Below are 26,743 nucleotides of genomic sequence, written 5' to 3' on the forward strand. Positions count from 1 at the left end.
TTTTGCTCGCTGTTTATAGTATAAATTTGATATGATCCTGAGGTTGTTGTAGTCAATCTTCTTTGATTTCAGGACATTCATTAAATGTTTATGTCGTACTTTATCGAATGCTTTATTATAGTCAATAAAACATGCGTATATATCTTGATTGACGTCCAGGCATCTTTGTATTAGTATATTAAGTGAAAAAAGAGCTTCACGTGTTCCTAGGCCTTTGCGAAAACCAAATTGTGTATTATTAACGTCTATGTCCAGTTTGTGATATATTCGGTTATGGATGACTTTAAGTAGTAACTTTAGCGTATGAGACATTAAGCTAATGGTGCGGTAATCGCTGCATTCTCTTGCGTTTTTCTTTTTAGGGAGACAAATAAAAATAGATGTTAACCACTCTTTGGGTAATACGCCTGAACTATAAATTTGGTTCAAGAGTGTCACTAAAACATCAATGTGCTTCTCATCTAGAATTTTTAGGATTTCTATAGGAAGCATATCAGGTCCAGGGCTTTTCTTGCTCTTCGTTGTTTTTAATGCGTGCAATATTTCTTCTTTTGTAATATATGGACCTATTTCTTCTGACGTAAGTTCTATGTGCTCCAGATCTCCTCTTTCATCATCGAACAATTCATCGATATATTCTGCCCATCTTTGTATTTTCTCGTCCGTATGTGTTATAGCAGTACCGTGTCTATCCAGAATTGCACAAGTTGGATTTTGTTTTCTTAGTCCTGCCAGTTCTTTGACTTTCTTGTGTAGGTTAAACAGATCATATTTATTTTGAAGGTCTTCGATCTCTTTGCATTGCTCTTCAAAGTATTTTTCTTTTGCCTGCTTTATCGTTTTTCTAATCTCGTGGTTTATCTCTCTGTATTTATTGTTATCCTTATTTTTAAATTGTCTCCGTTGTTCCATCATATTGAGTATCTCGTCATTCATCCATTCCACTTTTCTCCTTGAGGAAGTCTTTAGTATTTCTTTACAGGGTTCCAGTAGACAATCTTTTAGTCGATTCCAGTACTCGTCAATATCATTGGTGTTTGTGTTCAATTTGTTGCAGTTCACATGCAGTTCATGTTGGAGGCATTCTTTTACTTTAGGTTCTTTAAGTTTTCTTGTGTCTATTGTAGGGATTCTTTGATGTCTTTTAATATTTTTAAGGGTGAGTGTAATTTTGGCTATAAGTGGATTGTGATCTGAGGCCACGTCTGATCCAGGATATGCTTTCACGGCTTTAACAGCATTACGGTATCTTTCATTGATCATAATGTAGTCTATCTGGTTCCTGACTACTTTCTCCGATGTATCTGCGGGCGATCGCCATGTATACAGTCGTCTGTTTGGTAACATAAAAAATGTGTTTGTAATAATAAAGTTCTGCTATTAACAGAATCGTAACAGACGGTCTCCTCTCTCGTTTCGATTTCCCAGACCATAGTTTCCTATACACTTTCCGCTTTGTCCCTTTCTAATCTTTGCATTGAAATCACCTAGGACTATCGTGATTTCTCTTGTTTTCGTTATTCTAAGTGCCTCTTCGATATCTCGATAAAATAATTCTACTTCTTCTTCGTCGGCATTCGCCGTAGGAGCATAAACTTGTATCAAATTCAGTTTGGCATGAGATGTCACTAACTTCAGTACCATTACTCTTTCTCAGATAGGGAAATAGCATTCCACCGCTCTATTGGATTTTTTTTTATTAACTATTACTGCCACGCCGTGTCTGTGTTGGTTATTCTCGCTACCGGAATAATATATTGTGGCTTCGTCTGTTGAAAAACAACCTGAGTTGGGCCACCTAGCTTCACTGATACCCAGTACATCGATATTCAACCTGTTCATTTCTTGAATAACATTGTACATTTTACCAGGCTGAAACATGCTCTGAACATTCCATGTTCCTATTCTAGTGTTGGACAGTCATGACAGTCAGACAGCTTCTCTCTCTTTTCTCTTAGCTTTACTTATTCATTTTATTTCTACAACGGATATCTCCCTTAGATAGAAATATGTAGTGAAATCCCCACTATACATTTAAGAAAAAAGTTTACGGTATATTTTTATATTATAATAAATAGTTCATTGTTTACAAAAATCGGTAAGATAGTTTCGAAGTTTCGATAGTTTTTCATTTTCATTTTAGTTCATTGTTTATTTTTTTTACTTTATATATAAGCAAATGTCCCAAGTAGACATGGCAACGAGTATGTATTTTGTCTGCATTTGTACAATATATTTATTTATCACTCGAACTACTAAAAAAATCGATTTATTAAAGCCCCTTAGCTATATTCGGCTCTTAGCCGAAGACGTTAAGATTCTGTCAAGACGTTGAGCATACGGGGTCTGTGGTGTAGGAAAGGTCGAGGAAGGAGCGGGCGAAGGGTGCCTGATTACTGGAGCTACCGGGTTTAATGAAATGTCGGATAAGTGATATTCTACTGTATTTGATGCACACAATTTACTGTCAACATCCATTGTTAAGATTGTCCCTTAAATAGAGATTTAATTGTACAGGCTCTTATATCCGAATAATTTTTGTTTTAAAAACTGTCCGTAGAGACAAGTTGTCCTTAAATAGATGTACCTGTTCATAGAGAGTTTACTGTATTTTTTACAGTTAAGTTTAATTACTAAGTAGAATATAAGTTTAATAATAGCAAGATAGTAGGTAATCAACTAAAAAAACAGGTTAACAATTTACTCTTATTTTCAGAATCTGGCTGAGACATTTATTTTACAATGTGCAATTTTCGCAGTAGATGTTAAAACACGGCTTAAACTGAAAGAAATAGAAACGCGCTTAAACCATCTTTCTAGGCAAGAACAAATCACAATACATACCCAATAGTAGCGCAAGTAGAATAGGACGGGTGGGGAGAGTGATTTGCATGGGCCCATCCGTTCGTAATGGCAGCGGCGCTACTAGTCACGTTAGGTGGGCGGTATGACATAGCAAAAGACCTATGACGTTGATGTAAGTGCTGTTGCCGTGGTTTTACTAGTTTTGCAAATTTACCGAAATAATTATTATACTATACGTTTTTCAAAAAAAAAATGTATCAAGTTCTACTTAAATCACCACTTAAATTTACAACAACGTATTTCTAAAGAATTGTGAGTATCCACCAAAAAAAATGTGTTAGTGCCGTTAGTGGCAACATTGTAATCCACGCCTTTGCAAGTTGCAATTGCAAATGGCGTTATGAAACATCATAACCCAAATTTTAGAAAAAGGCGATAAAAACAGTATACATCATTTTTTATATATCTAATAAACATTGCTAAAAGAGAAGAAGGTACATTACCAAAATGGTATAGTATTCCCAATCAAAAGAATATTTTTTGTGGTTGGGTGAAAGTTAAAGTTGGACAAATGACTACTAAACATTCTGAGGATTAGGAGTTTATTTTTACAAGCACCAGATAAGAACAGCACCTAATTATACCAAACTTTTGTTAGTAAATACAAACTCGATACTATTTTATACATTTTGTTTTTGTACTTAAATTACCTTTAAATCTTAACCAACATTAATATTTATATACTGTATATACTTTAAAATCATTAAAACTCTTAACTCCTATCATTGCATTCCTAAAAGTTGTCTTATTTTATAAAAAAAAGTCATACATTCTTAATTTTAATAATATTTCATTATTTTAGATTTCATGGATCTTCTACTTCTGAGCAATAGTTACATGGAGTTACATGCTAATTTGTGATGATCCTGAAGAGCAAGATCGCAGAAATGCTAGAGTTTCCACTTTATTATCTACAGATGGTACTTTAAGGCAGAGTATTTTAGAAGGTATGGAACTGACAACAAACCATTACTAATGAATATAGAGGTATCTATATTTGTATATCAAAAGAAAGATCTCCAACATGATGGGAAGATTAAATGAAGATTGGTGGAAAAATCACTTTATGAAGTTGTCCATCTGGTACAGAATTGCAGCCAATTGAGACAGCAAGCTAACAATATTTAGAGTGCCTCCATCCACACCTTAAAAAGGGCTCAAGAAATGAGGAGGATGAGAATATTTGTAGCCAATACTTTATGAAAGAAAATTATACAAATAAACAAATGTCAGGATGTCTGTGTTTTATTTTGTTGTTTTTGGGACTTTGGTTTGTTAATGTAATGAAAAACAGATATAATCATAAAATATTAAATAAAAACTGTCCTATATCATAATATATACTCTCTCTGTATTCGATATTATGTTATACATTTATATATAAAAATGTGTAAGTGTATACTGTATTTTTGGACAGAGAGAATATATTTTTTGGCATAGAATAAGTTTTTATTTCTTATTTTACGACTATATTTACTTTCCATTAAAAGCATACTTTTTGAATTTTGGCGCCCAAAATTCAAAAAGTATGCTTTTAATAGTATGCTTTGTCTTTAGTTCTTAGCAGTTCTTGTTTTTTAGTTCTTGTTTTTTAACAATAAGGGGTGGTTTATATTTTGTAGATATAGTGTTACGATTTACTTTTTTATTTCATACTTTTTTAAAAAGAATAATTTAAAAAGTGAAACCCAGATAAACTCTCGGTGGCAGACCATTTTAAAATAACTAATAAAAGACATTTTAAATAATTATGATTTGAAGGTATATGATGATATTTCATATAAATAAAATAATTATGCCAAATATATTAATATATATATATATATATATATATATATATATATATATATATATATATATATATATAAACATAGTGAGGGTAAATCAAATTGTGGAATGTCAAAAAATTACAACAGTTTTGCACTAATGGTACATATTGTATATCTGTTGGATACTAAACCACTTTTGTCTAATAGGTGATGACAACGAAGATGAACAAACCTTAGATTACAGTGAGGAAGAATATTCAAGTGATGGCGAAATTAATGAGGTCCCTCAGCAAATGGATTCTAAAGGCTATGGATTAACACAACTCAGAAATTTGGATATTGGGGAGAATGAGGATGATGTTGAGTCTGCAGAAATACAACACCCTGATAGTAATGGTATCAGCGAAGATGTCGAAATATCCTCTGATTCTGAAGATGACGGAATTTCATTTGGGCGCCAAAATATTGACGGCAATGAATGGAAACCACCCCAACCTGGACAGCCAGTTCTTATCCCTTTCACGAAAGAATCAGGAATAAATGAAAATCTTTCCGAATTACTGACTGGCCAGGAACCTTGTACGTTCCATTCTTCATTGGTTGATGAGAATATATTGCAGTATATTGATGAGCAAACTAACCTATACACCACACAAAATATTATTAAAGAAAACGATGTCACGTCTCAGGCAAGAGTACACAATTGGTATCCGATAGATATCTTCGAGATAAAGCGGTTTCTTGGATTGATTATTTATATGGGCATAGTTTGTCTACCAAAATCAGATTATTGGAGCACGGAACCAATGTTTCAAAACGAATTCGCTCCTACAGCAATGTCAAGAAACAGGTTTGAGCTACTTTTAAGGATGGTTCACTTTAAGGAAAAATCGCAAAGGAACCCCGCGCGAAGTGAGAAACAAAATGCTGAAGCCCGGAGAGTATATTTTAAAAGAAAATCATAAGGGAATCACTGTACTATCCTGGAGATACAAACTCTATATCCCGATGCTTTCTACAAAGCACTCAGATTCTCAAATTGATTAGAACTCGTCGTGGACAAACAAAGAAACAATCTAAAATGATATTTGCCTACAACCAAAGAAAATCTTCCGTTGATCAGTCAGATCAAATGACATCATACCAATCACCACTTAGGAAAACCATTAATTAGTAAAGAAAATTGGCGTTTAAGATCTTGCTAAATACTGCTATGGTAAATGCATGGGTGATGTTCAAAGAAGTTGAGCATGTTGATAAAGGTATCCTCGAATTTCGAAAATCTGTTGCATATACATTATGCAATTCGAGGCCTTCTCCGGCAACAGTTGAAGTCGCCACGCCACGCCAAGTAGAAATCGGAAAGCCGGCTCGATCACTTTTCATGATCAATACTATTAGATGTCAAGAATCTGGCATGTGGAACACAAAAAACTGACTCGGTCATATTGACCGAGCTGGCGTGAACATGAAAATAATTTCTCGGTCATATTGACCGAGCTGGCTTGTGTGAAAGCTATTTTCTCGGTCATATTGACCGAGCCGGCAGTTAACGCCTTAAAAGAAGAAGAGCTATCGAACGACCAGCAAGATAGCCGGATTTTACACATTTAGATTATTTTTTATGAAGTATTTAAAAAGTGAAGTGTTTGTAAATAGACCACAGACTATCCAAGAAATGAAAGACATAATTACAGAAGAGATAGCACTAATTTCGGAATAGATTTATATTCCTAAATATAAAGTGGTTATATTTAATAACACCCTTTTAATTTTTTGCTTTAGGTGCTTTCTGTTTATATAGCAGTGTTAATTACAAAATGCAAATGTTTCTAATTTCTGCATATTAATGCATGGGTAATAAAAAAGTCTAACAAATAATTGTGAAATGTACGGGTGATCCCAAAATATGCATATTAAAAATATATTATATACTTCACCTAATTTACTTACCGTTGCACGTCATCCGCGTCATAGTCCGTGAGGTCATATGATACCAACACGAAATATTTAGGCGGTAGGTGTGTTTTTTTTTAGAATCACTTTGCCGAGTATACTGACATTACAGCCACTAGACATATTTTATTATATACGCGTAGAAATAATATTTAAAGATTTCTATTAATGTTAACTTAAAGAAATACACAATAATATGTTTTATTTATTTGTATAAATGCTTTATAATGCGTTTTAATGAAGAACATTTGTTCGGAACACACTGTAACTGTAATCGAACGAAGGTGATATTTTGGCATAAATTGGTAACACTTATTTGACAGTTGCGGTGTAGACTAATGTTAATAAGTAATGAAAAAAGTGTTGTTTTTGTTTAAGTATTCCATTTTACATCTTTATACGACGCATACAAGCGGCTCAAATTATTTTTAACAAGATTATTTCTTACCTCTTGTTTTGTTTCTATTTATTTACATTAAATATTAATTTGTTTTGTTGTATAATCGACTTTTGCAATAATTATGTGACCTATTTGATTTAAAATGGATTCACGATTTTTTTATACTTTGGCAACTATGTCAACTTCGATATCTGTTAATGATAATGACGTGCAACGGTAAGTAAATTAGATGGACTGTATCTCAGAAATTGTACATTTAACAAGATCAAAAATATAAAATCTTAAATCGCCGGTCTATCGAATATATAAAATCAACATTTTAAGTTCGGTTCTGCATCGATAACTATAATGTTGTATTTAATGTGGGCTCCGAATATTTTTAACATTAACAAAGTTTAATGTAAGTTATAAATTGTGAATCTTAGTGATATATTGAAATAAACTGTAAGTGTACAAACTCTTTACATAATATCCAGTTAAATTAACATTAAAGTCAGCAAATTGCAATTATTTGTTATTGTTGTCAATAAACAAATCCACTTTTATCAGCATATAACCACTTTTAGTAAAGATCCATATACCTGTTTTAGCAGGTGTACAGGGTCGGACTTACTTTTCACAAACATTTATCGAAATGAATTTAAACATGGAATCCCACAACAGTTCTACAATACAAGACCATCAAAATCAAATAAACACATCACAGTCATACTCTTCGGCAGCGTCGAGAGTGCAATTTTCTTTAAAGTCCCAAGCAATTATCTTTAGTGTCTTAGAAAACAACAAACTTCAAGGTTACCTTCTCCCACTTGGAAATATAATTCAACCGAAAAATATAATCTTCTCTTCTAGATTATCTAATAATCGCATATGTTTGTATTTATTCAATAAACAAATAGTGGACGATTTTATGAATAATCATAAAATCATAAGTCAGATAGAAATACACGGTGAAATTATCAGAGCAAGAAGGTTAGTTACACCAGCGGAACGACTTGTGCTCTCCGTTCCTGTATCCACCATGACCTCAAAATAATCTCGTCTATGCCTGAGTACAATCACATCCTTAGTTTTCGAAGACAAATCTATATCAGTCCTCACAATCTAACACTACCAGAGTCATTTACTTTTGTTTTTGACAACACGACAAATAGAATATTCATTTCTCAAGACAGTTTAGTTTGCTTTAGATGCAAGAAGTCAGGACACATCGCTTCACAGTGCTCCGAACCACTAGCTCAACTAAACCCCAACCAAAACAATAAAGCATCGGTATCCAGCGCAACAAATATATCCTTGCAAGCATCCAATGACACAAACCCTTCTCAGTGTGAACAAATGTCTATTTCTAATATCCCGGAAATACCGAACAAAGTAGATGCATCAAATAAGGACAGTCACATAATTAATTAACCAAAAAGAAACTTTGATGAAATTATTTCACCTAAAGCAGATCCATTTTCAAAAGAATGTAATTTTTCCACCACCTAAAGTCCAAGCAAAATCTAAAAAAGCTAAAATTAGTTCAGCAAGCACTTCTGAATGCTCATGTTCTCTCTTACTTGACCCTGCTAAAAAGTTCATAGAAAATCACACTCTACCTTTTCCTCTAAACGTTGATCAACTTAACATGCTCCTAATGAATATCATGTGTTCAACAGATCATATAACCACAATTCAAGAATTACCACAGACCTACCAGCTTTGTCCCACATGCTTAGTCAAGTTTATCCCCATTTAAAGGAAAGATCCATTAAACGTAAATTCACGTCCATAAGGAAAAAAATCCATAATTATCTTAACAGTGAGGCATCGGAAGCGGAAAGTTACATATCTCAGTTAAGCCAACATTAAATTTAAGTCTCTACTTCAGTGGAACATTGATAGTTTTTTCCATCGCCTGCTATGCTCCATCATCTAATTGGTGTATACCCTAAACACCCCATTGAGAAAATTATCAGGTGCGAATTAATGAAAGCTCAAGAAAATCTCAGAAGAGTCTACTTCCTATGGATACCATCTCATATAAGCATAGAAGGGAATGCAGAAGTAGATACTAGTGCGCGTAACGCTATCACCAGTGACGCATCAGAAACAGAGTGTCGGAGTATCGCAGGCGATCTAAAAGTTTATTTCAAAAATAAGGTGTTAAGTTCGTGGAATCGGGAGTGGAATGACTAGTTCGAAACTCAGAACCATCAAAAGTGATATTTTTTCATGGAAGTCCACAGCCAGAAGTAGAAGATGCCAAACTACACGTCTACGACTTGGGCACTGTAGGTATACTTATGCCTATCTCTTCTCAAATAGTGAACCTCCAAAATGCGAAACATGCAATATAGTAGAGAGTATAAAGCACTTCTTGATAGACTGTCCTAAATATGTAAATCAAAGACAGTCTTACAATTTGCCAAATAACCTGAAAGCACTCCTCAACAAAAGTTTAGTTCCGAGTAATTTATTCTTCTTCTTCTTTGGGTGCCGTGTCCGTATTCAGACGTTGGCCGTCATCATGTTTACAATTTCCTGAAACCTTTCTCTGTCGGCTGCTGCGCGAAATAATTCTTCTACTGTGGAACCACACCATTGTCTAATATTACGCAGCCATAAAAGTTTCTTTCGACTAATCCATCTCTTCCCTTCCACTTTTCATTGTATTATAAGGCGAAGTAGATGGTATTTAGGTCCTCTAATTATATGGCCGACGTATTCTGTTTTTCTCCTCTTTATGGTGTTTATGAGCAGACGTTTTGAATTGATCATTTGAAGAACATCTTCATCTTCACATCTTCAACATCTTTAGGTTAGAATAATTTATTAGTTTACTTAAAATGTATAAATATGTTACACAAAATTTAACTTAATTAATTGTTACAAATGTTCAATTATTCACAAATTGTAATTAAAAATGTTAAATTTAATATTATTACAAATGTTACAGGAATCTCGCTAATAACCTTTGGGTGGATGCGACTTTGTTTCTTTAAATAAAAAAAAAAACAACATTTAGTTGCGATACCATACGGGTTATCATAGATATCTTTACGATTCCATACTTTACGCGCACGCTGTATTTTAAACAGAATATTGATGTAACGATTAATTTTTCGTTTAAAAAATAATTAACAGGCTACCATAAAATTACTCTTTTATCATTAAAAAGCAACTTCCTTTAAATTTTTTTGCGGTAAAAACCAATTATTTTTCATTTATTAAATCCCATCTCTTGCTTTTGCACTGCTGTATTTATTATTCATTTTTCATATAGAATGAATGCAGGGTCTCTAATGTCGACGCTCAACTGTTTGTTTTAAACTGTTTCGCATTTCATATTTCATGAAGGTATTCATTCGAGTTCATACAGATTTCAAGCCTATAGATCATAAATATTCAGTTTTACAGCTGACTGTATTCTTTTAAGCTGGAAATGTTTTTGCAACTGTTGGACATACACGTAAGGGATTTTTTAACGACCAGCAACGTGTAACCCTTTGGTGAGTGTACATATTGAATAAACATTAATTTTGGACGTGACACGGTTTTAAGCATAAATATTATAGCCATTTTATAATTTTTTATCTTTAACTTGTGGACGTTTCTTTTTATATCTTTCATTTTACGTGTAAAATCTTAACTTCATAAAATATTAAGTTTATATCAGCAGCATCAATCAATATCTATTTAGTCTGGTAAGCAGTATATTCGGAAAACTCCATGTCAAAATCAAGATTGTATTCAAAAATACAATATCAATCTTTTAACACAATAAAAAACATGTATAGTATTTCTCATATAAAAATGCGTGCACATCATTCAAGATTTACAACGTCAGAACCCTACAGCGTTGCCAAAACATCAGAATAGTAAGTAAGTGAGGAATTTTTAAAATGTCAACTATTTGTCAAACTATTATATTATACTCCATTTGCTTAGCTCGGGCATATTTTGACACATTCATTGTCGGAAACCTACAACACAACAATTCCTACTTCTCAGTATTAATATCTCAAGTATCATACTATTGCAGGCTTCTTTCTTTAAAAAAGAAGAATTATTGCAAATAGTGGAAGTGTATACTAAACCCATCAAATTTTGGGTATTATATATTTAAAAAATATATTTTAGTTGTTATAATTTAACATAATTAGTTATTATATGGTGGATAAATAAATATTGATTGTCGGTAATTCGCAAAGTTCTATTTTATTTACTATTTAGTTTGTTTACTATAGTATTTTTCATATACAAATGCGTGCACGTCACAATTTATATAAAGTGACGTCACTTATATTTAAAATTTCCAGAACGTCAACCTTAGAGTTCAAATTTTCCTAACACAGCTAATAATACGAAACCCATACAGAACTGCTCGATCTTTCGTAGGCGTCAACGTGGTATAATAATCAGAAAAATGTAATCATCATTATACAGGGAATTTTAGAATTGTATTGATTAAATAACCAAAAACATTTGTTATTATTAATAATACAAATTTTATGAAATAACTCTTTAAGTCTAATATTCCACAAAATAATAATTTTAATTAAATATATTAGACAATTGTACGCAACTGATACAGGAATACTTCAAATGGGTTGCCGCTTTTTTAGAGTAAGAATTTTGTTTATGTTTTGATTTCTTACATAATTTGATCATAATATATTATATATTAATATATTGTATTTATAAATACATATTAAATTTAGATTAATAGCTTTAAACACTAATTATTGTTGTGTATTGTGATTCTGCTATGCCAAAACAACTAAATAGTTTGTAGAAAGCTGATAAGCTTTCATATAAGATAGAGTATTTTGAACAAGAAATAATGGCGGGACGTTTTTATTATTAATGCTCTAAATGTGGTAAGTTTAAAATTTAGAATATATAATTTTGTGTTAAAATGTTTTCTTATGTATTTTAGTGTGTTGCAGTAATCTTAAAACTAAGTGTATTTACTGTTAATATAATAGTTTGACAAATAGTTGACATTATAAAAATTCCTCACTTACTAACTATTCTGATGTTTACCGTCTTTGAAGAACACGATCTCTTCGGGTTAATGCAATACACAGTAATTCGTACGTCGATGTTTCGGAAGATCACTTTAAGCATGCTTCCAATCTTCCAATACAGATTCTCTAGTGCATGGCCTATCTTGAGTAAATCCAAATTCTTGATGTCATAATTGGATACTATTTTCTTTAAATTAGTTAAAACACGTAGCTCCATATATCCTTGTAGCGTGCCTTGTCTCTATACGACCTCCTGGTTACCCTATACAGCACAGATCAAGGATCATCTTCTTATCTCAGTACTCTTCCAACTTTATGCTGCTGATTTTTCAACTCTTTGAAATGATCGAACTTCTTATAGAATACGGACGAGATTCCTTTAGTCATCTCAAGATTTTTGGCAACACAGTGGGATAGAGAGACGTTATGCAGAACACTAAAAAGATCCTACTGAACTTCTGTTGTCACGCCGAATCTAGCACTCTTTCTCTATACGTAATTTGACATAAATTCATTAAAGCTTGGTCGCCGGTCATCTTTGATCTCATGTTAAATGGTTCGTGCTTCTTCCGTTCAGTTAAAGTAGTTTAGTGTTGTAAGGTGCAAAGTGTATACGTAAAAGGTGTATTTTGAAATTAGAATACACCGTTAATAAAAGTGTATATTTTCACCCCCATAAGAGGCAAATAAACGAATCAGCTACCAAACAAATCCTGTCACACAAACTCTATATATATATATATATATATATATATATATATATATATATATATATATATATATATATATATATATATTAAGTGAATGGGATATTTTCGGTCAAATTGGAGATAAAAAAAGAAAAGAGTTGTGCTACTTTATCTTTTTATTAAATACGTTTCGCCCACTGTTCAATGGGCATCATCAGTTCATCTAAAAAAATGGTATTAGCGATACATCTAATATAAAAAACAATTAAGTAAACGATCTTACCTTTAAAAGATCTGTAGCATTAAGATATTATGGTGAAGACACATCAAATATTAATTTACTAAATAAATCAGCAAAAACACAGAATGCCGGAAGATTCCCAATTTAAGTAATTTTATATTAATTTGTTTTATAATTTAACTTTTGAAAATATTGACGGATTCTAAAATCTATCAAAAAAATGTAATTGTCAATTTTGAAATGTTATATTAACAACGGCAAGGCTAGGGATCTTGACTGTCATGATCATTAGGGTGTCCCGAAAAATCGCTTTTTGTTTTTGTTTAATGCAAGACCTCTTGAAATTGGGGTAATTGCTCGTAAATTATCACAATAATAAAAAAAAAATTATAACAATATATCTTTAGGGTTCTACCGAACTTTAAAGTTTTGAAAAATTGTCATTTTTATGGTAATATTTCACTATACTTAATTTCGCATCCCGAACAAAATATAAAACATTATTTAATGCAAGACCTCTTAAAATGTATGTAATTACCAATAGATTATCACAGTATTTTTAAAAATAAAATAAAAATATATCTTAAGGGTTCTACCGATCTTCAAAGTTTGGAAAATTTGTCATTTTTGTTATAATATTTTTTCGGCTCCTGAACTAAAATAAATTGAGATTGTACTGTAAGATTGTATAATATTGCGTTGTATTATACGTTCCGTTAAAGTTTAGAGAATTCTGTGAACTTTGGTTACGTCAGAAGAATCAATGAGGGCAACAAAAAAGTTGTGTACTACTCAAACGACCGATTCTATATCAGCAAATTGTGATGAAGAAGAAGAAGCAGTGCCTGACTCTTTCTCAACAGAGACACCGTCGACTTCCACGTTTAATAGAAATACGTTGCGGTTGCCAATAGTTGCTAAAGTCAGTGATAGATACAGTTTATCGATGCGTTCTACTGCTGCTGTTGCGTCTGTCGTTTTGGTTGACGTGGGTTTGGTTTCTATCGAAGATCTGACACTGGTTATTGATAAAAACAAAGTCCACAGAGCTGTATGTAAAGCCCGAAGAGATGCTTCAAAAGATGTTGCAGGTATTGTAAATAGCATTTACTTTGATGGACGAAAGGAGAAGACCCCGATAAATGAGAAAATGGGGAATCCTTACCATTGCAAAGAGATTTTGGAAGAACACATCTCATTGTTATCAGAACCCAGATCAATTTATTTGCGACATATAACGCCTAGTGGTGGCACTTCAAATGGAATTTTTACTTCGATCACAACTTTTTTTGAGGGTCAAAGTTTGAATTTAGATGATGTAATTTGCGGATGTGATGGAACTGCAATTAATATTGGCTGGATGGGTGGTGTGATTCAATATTTAGAGGAGTATTTGGAGAGACCGTTACAATGGTGCGTTTGTTTGCTTCATGCCAATGAGTTACCGTTTCGTCACTTGTTCCTGACCATAGATGGTTCTACTTCGGGTCCTAGAGAATACTCCGGACCTATTGGAAAACAGTTAGTTGCTTATGAAAATAAACCCACCCTGACTTTTTGTGCTGTGAATGGTAATTTGCCTGACTTGCCAAAAAATGTGGTCAATCAATTAAGTACAGATCAAAAATATCTATATGAAATATGTCAAGCAGTAAACTCCTGAATTGGCAAACTATCAACCTGGAAAAATGGCGCACTCCAGATGGCTTACTACTGCTAATCGTCTACTCAGACTTTATGTAAGTACGCTTAATCCATCAGAAAATTTACAATTGCTTGTAAACTATGTTGTTAAAGTATATGCTCCGATGTGGTTCAGAATTAAGCAAAAAGCGTCTTTTAAGGATGGAGCGAAGCATATTTTTCAAATAATTATGTACTCTCGATTTCTACCCAAAAATCAAAGATCTGTTGTGGATACCGTTATCGAAAGCAATGCCTTTTTTGCCTACCCAGAAAACTTACTTGTGAGTATGTTGTTTGATGATAGAGATCACATTAGGGAGCTGGCATGGCGAAGAATAAAAAAAAGCTAGACACTGAAAGTAGCGATAAACGCAGAATATTTAAAACACCAAAAATTAACTTCTCTGCTAAAGATTACATCGATATTATTATGTGGCACGAATGTCAGGATTGTCAGGTTACAACACCGCCGGTTCTTCGGCATATTTCTACTGAGGACCTTCGCATCATGGTAAAAGATAAAATCTTGTATATTTTTGACTTTCCCTACCACACACAATATGTGGAAAGATGTGTTAAACTGATTACAGAGGCCTCGCAGAATGTAACTGGTGCTATTTCTAGAGATAGCTTTATCAGAATCAGGTTGGAGTCTCGGCAAGAAATGCCAAATTTTGGACACAAAAATAAGTTCAAATTTTTAAGTTTTTGTCATCAAATATAGGATCTATTTTGTTTGTTAAGTTATTTTGAACCTTTTTCATTAATTTTAATAATGAAATATCTTTTAAATTTAATTTGTGTATTATTTGAAGTATATGATTTAGGTCTGTACAAACGTAAAATTTACAAAACTTTAAAGTCTAGTAGAGCCCTGAAGGTGACATGCTATCGTATTTATTTTACATTTTTCATAATCTCTGAAAAATTACGCAAATTTGGATACCTCTTGCGATAGTGTAGCTCAAAAAAAATTTTTTTTTATGGAAAGACGGGACACCCTAATGATCATATCATGCACAATAAAGTATTTGAAAGTTCGAATGTCAGAACTGACAATCAGATGGTGAGATTGAAGGAAAAGTTTTGTAGATGCCAACATAAATGTTATGATATAATAAAAGAAGTTGAAGAAGAAACCAATAATTTAAAAGTAGAATACGGAAGAATCAATTTTGTAGTATTAGTGCATGGTAAATTTGGCTTAAGTTGCTGATATCAGTTCTCTTATTTAATGCATTAAGTTGTTTCAAAATATGACACATCTCCATAAACTGTCTCTTATTAAGGTTACGTTCTCTACAGAGAATTCTAACATCATCAAAATTCACAGTATGTTTGGTGTTGATTGCATGTTCTGCAAGGGCACAAGTATGTTTAGAAAGTTTAATGTCACTACGATGTGAAGTAAGGCGTCCTTTAAGGGAACGGCCAGTTTGACCAATATAACATGCATCACATTCAAAACAGGGTATGTGATAGACTAACTTGGACTATATATATATATATATATATATATATATATATATATATATATATATATATATATATATATAGTCCAAGTCCAGTATTTTTTTTATGTTTTTGCCTGTTTATTATCTATGAATGCGTTAGTTCAAACGTAATAATATTGTGTTCGATGTAAGCCGTTGTAAATGTTTCAGTTTAAAATTTGTTACAATCGTGTTCAGTTGTGAAATTTTATTAGTTAATGTGATATGGATTTAAATGAACAAACCGAACCTGAAAACAAGCAGGCTACCCGAAAGAGGTTAAGAAATCCCAAAAAATGGCAGCGTAATTCACAGAAGACTTTGCGAAACAGTGTCATGACATACAAAACCAGCAGGTGAAAGTAGTTAAAGGTAAAGGTTTCCTATCTGACTTTGACTGTCGCTGTCGGCGAAAATGTATAGAAAAAGTTGATGTAAACAAACGGCGTTCATTGTTTAACTCGTTTTAGAATTTAGGAGAATATAGCCAGCAAAACACCTACTTGCGTGGCTGTATAAAAATGCAAAAACTGTGAGATCCCGTATACGAAATGGGAACAGTGCTCCCAAAAATCGTTCATATAAATATTTGTGGATAGAGGTGATGAGAGTATTCAAATATGTAAAAAACTATTTCTTAAAACCTACTGTATCAGCTGGGGAAGAGTTGAAAGATGTCTTGTTAAGGAAGAATTCCACTGCGTTCTTGAGGCATGGGGAAGAGTCCCAGCTAAAAATAAAATAAACGATGCTGATGTACGAGCCCACATCATCAGACAGCAATTCGGATTACTCTTCCTTGGTAAAGACAGCTTTTCGTCCTACTGTAATTCTTTTGGCCTCGACACGACCTCTTAATCGGTCTTGCAAAGTTCCATAAGGGATGTTGTATACCTTGAATGCCCTCTTATCGAAAGTATTTTGTCAGCTAAATCGCTGAGGGCTCTTTATATCGCCTCTTCGCCCCATGAGGACCGTGTTGTTGTTCTGTGATATGTTCGTGGCATCTAAAATAAATAACATCAACTAAGACCTATCACAATTAGGGTAATATCGACCACGTTGGGGTAAAATCGGCCACTATAGTCGATTTTATCCGAAAGTGTGCTCATTGTTGACATGAACTGTTTTAGAAAACACTTAACCTGAAATTATATGATTTTATGATATCTGTATTCTAGAAATATGTTTTCATGGTTTGTGAATACTAAAATGCCTACTTCAGCTAATAAAGGAGCCCTTACCTTAAAATACAATTGTAGAATCTAATTTACTAGACATAAAGTGACTATGGCGCATGAAAAACGACCAAGTGGCCAACCTGTTGTTGACGTGTTTAATATGTGCCCATTTGTTTTGCTCTGCGACCTCAATTAGATGAAATTTAAGAGTGATCGATATTACCTTGCGGTCGATATTCCCCCACCTTCTCCTGAAGTATTTTGTACGTTATTAAAGGATCCTGTAATAAAGGCGGCTGTCATCTTACGGTCTCAATAACTCTCAAATGTCTAAGGTAAAACATCTTAATTCTCCGAAACTTACTAAGCTAAGAATCACAAATCATCACCTATCTGTTCACCAAACTTGGTGAACAAAGTAATACGATTAATTCGAGCGTGGGATTATATTTCAACTTATTTAACTGTTTTGACGAGAAAAAAGATCGTTTACTTTAAATTTAGAATGTAAATACATTCCAAAGTTCATAAGTCGTGAAAAGAATAGGATTCCGCTCCTGATATAATAATAGTGCTTACAGTAATAGTCCAAGATCCCAGAGCGATCAGATATAACTTATTTTCCCACAGATGAAACTTTAGAGTCTGAGTAGCGTCTCGTGTGCTTTGAATACCTGCGCATTTATGAAACTTGCTGAGTGACACTTGGGCAGGTACCAGGTGAGAAAGGTAACTAAAAATAAGAGCTATTTAACTTAAATTTACATAACTGATTTTTATACATATTTGGTAGAATATTATTTTGAAAATACTGTAATAAGTGTCAGATACTTAATCATGGACCAGAACTTTTGTCAGACGGTTTAAAGCTCCACTAAAATTAAATGAACTTTACTTACTTTTACATGTCTGATTTTTAAATATGTTATTAATGGAACTATAATAAAGTTATATTTAATCAGTCAGACAAATTATAATGACCAAACATCCCTCAAACACAAAAATTAGTTAACCAGAAGTATGAGCGCGAGAGTGCTGTGCGCATGAGCCTCAGAGTAAAAAATTCAAATACATTAAGAATACTTACTGTTTTCGATCCGATTAAATATTTTTGCATCTCTATTTAAAAATCAGACATGTAAAAGTAAGTAAAGTTCATTTAATTTTAGTGGAGCTTTAAAGCGTCTGGCAAAAGTTCTGGTCCATGACAAGTGTCTAACACTTATTACAGTATTTTTAAAATAATATTCTACCAAATATGTATAAAAATCAGTTATGTAAATTTAAGTTAAATAGCTCTTATTTTTAGTTACCTTTCTCACCTGGTACCTGCCCAGGTGTCACTCAGCAAGTTTCATAAATACGCAGGTATTCAAAGCACACGAGACGCTACTCAGAATCTAAGGTTTCATCTGTGTGAAAATAAGTTATGTCTGATCGCTCTGGGATCTTACTCTATAATTAAATATATTCGGAAAAGAGTTTATAATATTTATTTTAATTTTCAGGTCGTACTACAATACTTGTTTGTAATGATATAAAAATTTTTATTAGCGATAATATATAATCAAGAAAAGCTTTAAACTACAAAGGTTTAAATCAGCTATTACAGTAATTAAAGGGTTTTTATGTACTAATTGTTTCTCCTTTGTATGTGAAAAATGCATCCACTGCAAAAAGAACTGCATTAACCAATGAAAACAAAGATTTAAAAATACCAAAAGTTTTCCACCTGGATGAAGAGTAATCAGTATATCGTAACATGTTTAAGATACCTGTTGCTAAAAATAGGGAACATCCCACAATTGAATAATATATATCAATTTTCTTATCCAATGGGCACTTCAAGAAATATGCAGCAGCTTCTCCTAGAAGGATAATTATGAAAGATCCATATGCTATAATCGATGTGGTATCAAGATCGTATTTTGTACTTCTACTTTCAGCATGTAAAACAATGCAGACAACGGCAATAATCAGCTCTACGATTTTTATTATACACAAGCGATTGGGAGCCATAATGTTTTAATATTATTTACGCTAGTGTATAAATATATGGCAATTTTAGTAATTCTTGCCCATTTAAATGTCAAAAATGACAAATATTATATGCGTCACATAAGATAGACTATTTGTATTGCTAACTATACGTATTACTTCTTCTTTTTTTATTTGTTGGCTCGCATCCTCGTGCATCTGCCAGTGCATTTGGTAGTATTGCTCGTGTTGCTCTAGGCAATGCTGCGATACTATAACTATACGTATTAAATATGTATAAACCAGGGGCGGATCTGAAAAAAAGGAAAAAAGTTGTGTAATAACTTTAGTAATAGTCTAGGCGGGTCTGTTTTGAATTGGACATTTTCTATAGAAGTCTATTTTTTTACTGGAATGTCTTCAGGTTGTCTCTTGTACTAATAATCACAGCATGCGCCAGTCGCAAACCTTGTGCTTAATTTTTTATTTAACAAAATCAGAAAAAAATCTAAAATTTTTACCAATTGCTCCCATATTTTCGCCTGGAACTCGAGAGATATTGGTCGTACAAAAAAACTCATGGAATGTAAAAGTTTCTTTTTTCAGTTTTAGCTAATTTTTAACTAGCTGGAAATTGAAATTTTTAATATTAACTTTAAAAAAATAGCAATAATTAGCAAAAAATTAGCTTCAATTTTTTTCGACTTTCGTAATGGCTTGTCTCGTAAAACAGGAAAACAAAGAGCGAAATAGGTATATCGATGAAAGGCAACCCAATATACGTATTCCTGGCTATTGGTCGTCTTCAGTACGGTTTAGCCAAGTTAGAACAGGAGCAGGTTAACTTAGGAAAGGATCACTACAAGAACATTGCGACCACTTTGTGGCATTTGAGATACAAGACCCTGATGGTTTCCAGGGCAACAACTAACAATAACCACGAGGGAAGCTACAGCTCTTAATAATAAAAGTAAAATATAATGGGATGTCTCGCAAAACAGAAAAACAAAAGACAAAATAGGTATATCGGTGAAAGGCAACCGTATACACGTATTTGTGACTATTATTCGTCTTCAGTACGGTACAGCCAAGTTGAAAAAGGAGCAGGTTTACTAAGGAAAATAACACTACAGAAACAATGTGAACAATGTTATTGTTAGTTGTTGTCCTGGAAACCATCAGGGTCTTCTAACTCTAATGCACAAATTGGTCGCGTTATTCCTGTAGTGATCCTATCCTAAGTTAACCTGCTCATTCTCTAACTTGCTGCACCGTACCGAAGACAACCAATAGTCAGAAATACGTTTATTCGGTTGCCTTCTATCGATATACTTATTTTGCTTTTTGTTCATCTGTTTTGCGAGATATTATGTCATTATATTTTACTTTTATTATTCACTCCCATTGACCTTTTCTGTTTGTTTTAAACGTTATAACTGGAGAAAATGCCGGCGTTTGAGATGGAATTATGTGTGATTCCATGTGCTTTTAATCTTTTACTAACTTATCCCGCCGTTATTCTTTGAGGTTTTTGAGTGTCTATAGTACGTAAAGAATACGAGTAACTTGCAACTAACTTTTATTTCTCTACGTTCTATAGGTAACAGCAACAAGAAGGTACAATATGTGATATACGTTGTTACATAAAGTTGTTAGTTTCGCAATCGCGAAAACAAATTTTCTTATTAAAACACCATACTTCTTCAGCGAGAGTTTCTAACAGACTGACTTTTTTCTTGGGACCGGCGCCGATATGCCGGGAACTGGTCTTTTTAACACGTATTGAGTATGGATCGAGTTTATTGTTGGAATGAGTAGGTCGTTTAAGCGTACAGGGTGGAGTGAAGTTGTTAACCAAAGGAAATATTCCATCTTAAAAACTACAGGGTTGTAAACAAAATCAGTTTACAACCAATAACGTTATTCATTTCTTTCCGCAGGAAGGTGTAGCTTCCTTCGTGGTTATTGTTAGATGTCCTGGAAACCTTCAGGGTCTTCTAACTCTAATGCCACAAAGTGTTCCTTTTTCAACGTGTCTGCAGCGTACTGAAGACGCCCGATAGTCAGAAATACATATATAAGGTTGACTTCCATCAGTATACCTATTTTGCTTTTTGTTTTCCTGTTTTGCGAGACATGCCATTACATTTTACTTTTATTATTCACTCGCATTAACCTTTTCTATTTGTTTTCACATTTTAAATTCATAAATTATTGCTTCACTTATAGTGTTGAGATTTACAGTTCCAATTTTATATCTTTGGATAATATGGATCGAATATCTAAAATGTAATTAATTATACAAGACTGGTGATAGTCTTTTAATATAATATACAAAAATAGCATTCCTAAGAATTTGTCTTTCTTGCTGAGTTCTATAAACAATTTATTGGCTATTGAATTACAACTCCTTGTAATCCTAATCTTAATAAAAACAGTTTATTATGAGTATTAAAAAATGTACACTTGTAACCAAAAATATTTTATATTTGATAGTGTTTCGTATTAGTTACTGCTTGCATAAAAATATTTATATATTGTTAGAAATCATTCTAAAATTTTGTTGTAAACTTATCTCATTTATATGATCACTATTTTCATCATAAGCCTGGTATAAAATGAAGAATATAAAATTATTTCTAACATACATAATAATGTTTTCAGGCACTAATGGAAAATAAAATAAAATTTAATTTAATTTATAAGAAAATGCGTAAATATGTTTTGTTACAGATTGTTAGAGAAGAAACACCGTCTAATGGAAACGAGGACAATGTAATAAAAAATAAATGTATTCCCTGAATTGAACAACTGCATGCCTGAAAAATCGACTGATATTAAGAGCAATGATTCCATAATTTCGGATGTAGACAATTCAGACCAAGATACAGATTATGAGATGGACAAAGAATCTGCAGACTCATCTGGTGAGGATATGTTTGTTTGAACCGCTTTAGCAAAATGAACGGATACAGAAATCATTAAACCAGATAATAAAGGAAAGAAACAACCGCCAAATAAAATTAACAAAAGCGTTTATCAAGGAGTACGGTCACACATAAGCTCATTTTCAACATTAATTATAGCCGAGAGAGGACAGAAAAGCATTATTTGGGTAATGATTTAAATATCTCAAAGATGTACTAACTATATTATACTATAATTTCACTATTTGGAAAAGTGATTTCATCGTTTGAAGGCAGAGAAGTGGGGAAGACGTATGAAAAGCCAGTGGCGTACGCTCACTTTTATTTCAATCTTAATTATATTTAATTTTTTAAATACTATTTGTTCGAAATCCGCCACAATATAAATTTATTTACAGGTTTTTACTGACGTTTCGATCTCTTTATTGCATTTTGTCGTATTTAAAACGACAATTATTTGCGGTTCCTGTAACAAATTTGTATGTTTAGAGCACTGCCAAAGAAAAGTTACCTACGCTACCTGCCTCGAAGCCGAAACGGAAGAAGATTAACAGTTATAATACTAAAGAAGAATTTCGTTTTTGTTTTCTAAATTGTTGAATCAATACAATTCATTTATATAAAATTTTAATTTTTGATACAATTTGTTTAATATTACAAGCAATATATCTCACGAAACAACTGATAGTTCATCATGCGGACCTAAGGACCGCAGCACGACCGCTCGAACGAAAATAAAAGACGCGACTTCCGCAGGGTTTACTAACATGAATTTTTTTCGCAGTTTTTCCTGACACTTTCCCGAATCGAATGCAAAAAGTTGCACGGCGATTCAGCTTGATTCGGAAAATTGATAGGTTTTGTATTTTTTAGTGCTTTATTTCCTTGCCTAAATACTATCTCATGACTTTTTATATCAAATAATTAGGGTAGCAGATATTCAACAGTTTAGAATTACCCATTGTGTTTCCTATAGCCCGTTTGACAATTTACGACCCGGTATATATTTTTGAGAGAATATTAGTTTTCCTCGAGCCATCAATTTATATTTATAAGAAAGCATAAGTCAGAGATAAATAACTTTCCAATAGCAATAAAGTTATCCAGTTAATCTTGTACTCAGTTATACAGTTCAGTAAAATTTCCCTAAATAAGTTTTAAATTACAAAAGTATTTTGAACTTTATAACGAATCTGTTAAATCCACGAGGGATAACCGTTTTCAAATTATATACATGGCTTGCGTTGATGAGGATTAAACTTATCTGCTTGTATACAATAATAAAAAATAAAAGTGTTTCCTTTGGTAAACTACGTTTAAAAATAAGGAAAAATGTTTTATGCACTTTGAATTTAGCTGCGTATCTTTAATGTTATTAACAGATATATTTAGATTTAGATATATTTAATTTTCTTTTAGTTGATAATTATGTTATCAATAATAGATAGGTAATTGTTGAGGTATTAGCAATACAGTTTAAAAATAATTCCGTTAATCATAATTATATAAAAACATTCTTAGAAACAAAACTTATCAGTGAAAAAGTACCTTTAATATTTTAAGGAAGATGAAATCCATCCAATTTAAAAACCTAGCTTTTAAAAAAATACAGCTCCAGGGCCTGATAATATTGCAACCACATTTTGACAAAAATTTTCGGATAAAGCCAAAAACCATCTGCTAATGTTTTTAATTACACATGTACCAATACTCTTTTTCCCAGTAGTTGTCATGAAGCTACGATAATATATATATATATATATATATATATATATATATATATATATATATATATATATAGAGAGAGAGAGAGAGAGAAAAGGAGTACGACCGTCAATCCAAAATAAACTAAGGTACACTCGAAGAGTGGTGGGTTTTTCGGTCAAAGTGGAGAAATAAAAGACAAAGGTGGCTACTTCATCTATTTATTGAAGACGTTTCGCTTTCTGCTCAGAAAGCATCATCAGTTCATCTAAAAAGAACAATATGTATATATGTTATAATATATGATATTTTGGATTGACTTCGCATGCTTTGTTCTTTGTTGACAGATCAATCACTGTGGGGTAAATGGTGATCTTAACCACCTTATCCTTTCATTGTTTGGTTTTTTAACGACAAGCTGTCAACCAAATTTATCACATTTTTTGAATATACCGCCTTATTATATAGAGGTTGGTAGGTTGCCTTGCTGTTTATGTCATTTTGACCTCAAGGCCACCTCTCTTCACGTTGTTTGCGTGGGTGTTAAACCTGTAAATTCATTTATCGGCGAGACTCAGTAAGCTAAAGACTGGTAACTTCATTTTATCTTATTACTATTAATCTTAAATAACTTATAATGTTACCTAAAGTTAAAATTAAAATCTAATTTATTAAATAAATGTGTTGGAAGTGCATTCTTATGATCTTTCTAGTTCTTTACACTTTAAAATAAACCTTAATGTTTTTTACTTAAGTTTTTATAATAACTTTTTTATACATGTATGTTTATCACATGTTCTTTTGCTGTTCTAATTTTGTTAAATTGCAAACTATACCTAGTTTCAATTAATTGTTTTATACAACGTTAACTCTGAATGTCCAGTTTCGTAAGCTTTTTCATATTTTTAACATCATTGACTGCTACATGTCTTTGTAAGGTAACACACTTTTGTTGTAACTTCTCTATGGATGTTTGGTTTCATATTGTTCTTTTTAGATGAACTGATGATGCTTTCTGAGCAGAAAGCGAAACGTCTTCAATAAATAGATGAAGTAGCCACCTTCTTTGTCTTTTATTTCTCCACTTTGACCGAAAAACCCACCACTCTTCGAGTGTACCTTAGTTTATATATATATATATATATATATATATATATATATATATATATATATATATATATATATATATATATATATATATATATATATATATACGAAGACGGTATATATATATATATATATATATATATATATATATATATATATATATATATATATGGCGAGGTTCCTACAGCCTCTGCCGCTTCTCGCATTTCGACCGCCATCGTTTTCTGTCCATCCATTCGTATTCTTTGATATCTCTATGTCTCATTATGTGCGGTACATTTTCTTCCCATGCAACTGAAGGCCTTCCCCTTCTTCTTCTTTGTGTTGGTATGTAATTTAAAGTTTTCTTTGGCCATTTATCTTCATTCATTCGCTTCACGTGACCATACCAGACTAGTTGTCTCGTTTTAATTCTATCTACACTGGAATATATAGTATTTGTCCTCCTTCTAATATCTTCATTCCTGATATGATCTTAGTAACGACTTAAAAAATGACTAGAAAAGACTTAAGATGCTGCAGGTGAACATCGGAAGAGTAAAGGTGGAACACGACCTGAATTACTCAAAAGCCTTGCAAATTAACGCGGATATAGTCATAGTCCCAAAACCGAATAAAAATATCTCAAAAAAAACAAAGAAGGATTTTTAAAGGTAAAAATAAATTAACTAGCAATTATAACCTGGTATATCTCACCTAATATAAACATGAAACAATATGCAGAGCAGGTTGAAAAATTCATAGAGGCGTCAGAGGAAGAAACAACCTATATAATCGTTGGTGTTGTAAGAGGGGAGATATTTGGAACGAATGAATTTCCTTTGCAAACCTGACTGTTTTAAACAACAGTAAATCCACATTCGAAGGTGGTGAGTCGCGAAGTCACATAGACGTTACACTAGCAACGAACAACTGCGCCAAAAAGATCTCGGGATGGGATGTGCTTGATAATAACATCTTCACGTTCCATAAGTAAATCTCATACGAAGTCAATTACTCAAGTTCGATAAGAACAAATTCAAGAATTATATAAGGAACTTACCAGAACAAACTACCAACTTTAATACGTATAGGATACCAGAATTAAGCGGGCAGAATGCCTTAGAATCAGGTTTGCGGCACAAAGAAATAGAACTCAGAAAGTCAAAGAAGAATATAAGAACGCCAAAAAGAATCTCAATAAATTTATCAAAAGGGCTAAACGCACATGCTTGCATAACTTGTGCGAGGAGTTGATGAACGATATATGGGGCGTAGCATACAGGATTGCCACTAAGACACTGAGATCAAATGCCCCATAGAACCTGTGCAATGCCCAAAAAAGGAAATAGTGAATATCCTGTTTCCTAATAAGTCCCTAAACGACTTGCTGATTAGAATCGACGAGAACTGTCTTCACGAATTGAATCCGCCGAACTCACCAGAGCAGCCAATTCCATCAAAATAAATAAATCCCCTGGACTAGACCGTGTGCCACCAGAGGCATAAAAATACTAGTGAATGAATGACCAGCTACTAGAAGCGCACTAGAAGCTACTAGAAGAGCACTTAATAAGCTGCTAATAAAACAAGAGTTTCCAGACCAGCTAAAACTTGCTAAACTTACACTGATACATAAACCCGGTAAAAACCCGCACAAAGCCAACTCGTACAGGCCTATATGTGTATTAGACTGTTTAAGAAAACTATAAAAAACTTTTGTCAAATATCGCCTAGAAGACGAATTGAGAGAG

The 26,743-nt window shown here is 32.7% G+C and overlaps 2 protein-coding genes across 2 annotated transcripts in view; both read right to left on the reverse strand.

Annotated features, from left to right (window-relative positions):
* Positions 1-26,743, reverse strand: part of LOC140445067 (potassium voltage-gated channel protein Shaw-like) — a 555,968-nt gene that overhangs the window by 147,276 nt on the left and 381,949 nt on the right. The window lies entirely within an intron of this gene.
* LOC140445068 (uncharacterized) lies at positions 18,922-19,397 on the reverse strand. Its single transcript, XM_072536860.1, has one exon. The coding sequence runs from the start codon at positions 19,312-19,314 to the stop codon at positions 18,922-18,924; it is 393 nt and encodes a 130-aa protein (XP_072392961.1). The 5' UTR covers positions 19,315-19,397.

The sequence above is a fragment of the Diabrotica undecimpunctata genome, chromosome 7, assembly GCF_040954645.1.
Source record: "Diabrotica undecimpunctata isolate CICGRU chromosome 7, icDiaUnde3, whole genome shotgun sequence".
NCBI lineage: Eukaryota > Metazoa > Arthropoda > Insecta > Coleoptera > Chrysomelidae > Diabrotica > Diabrotica undecimpunctata.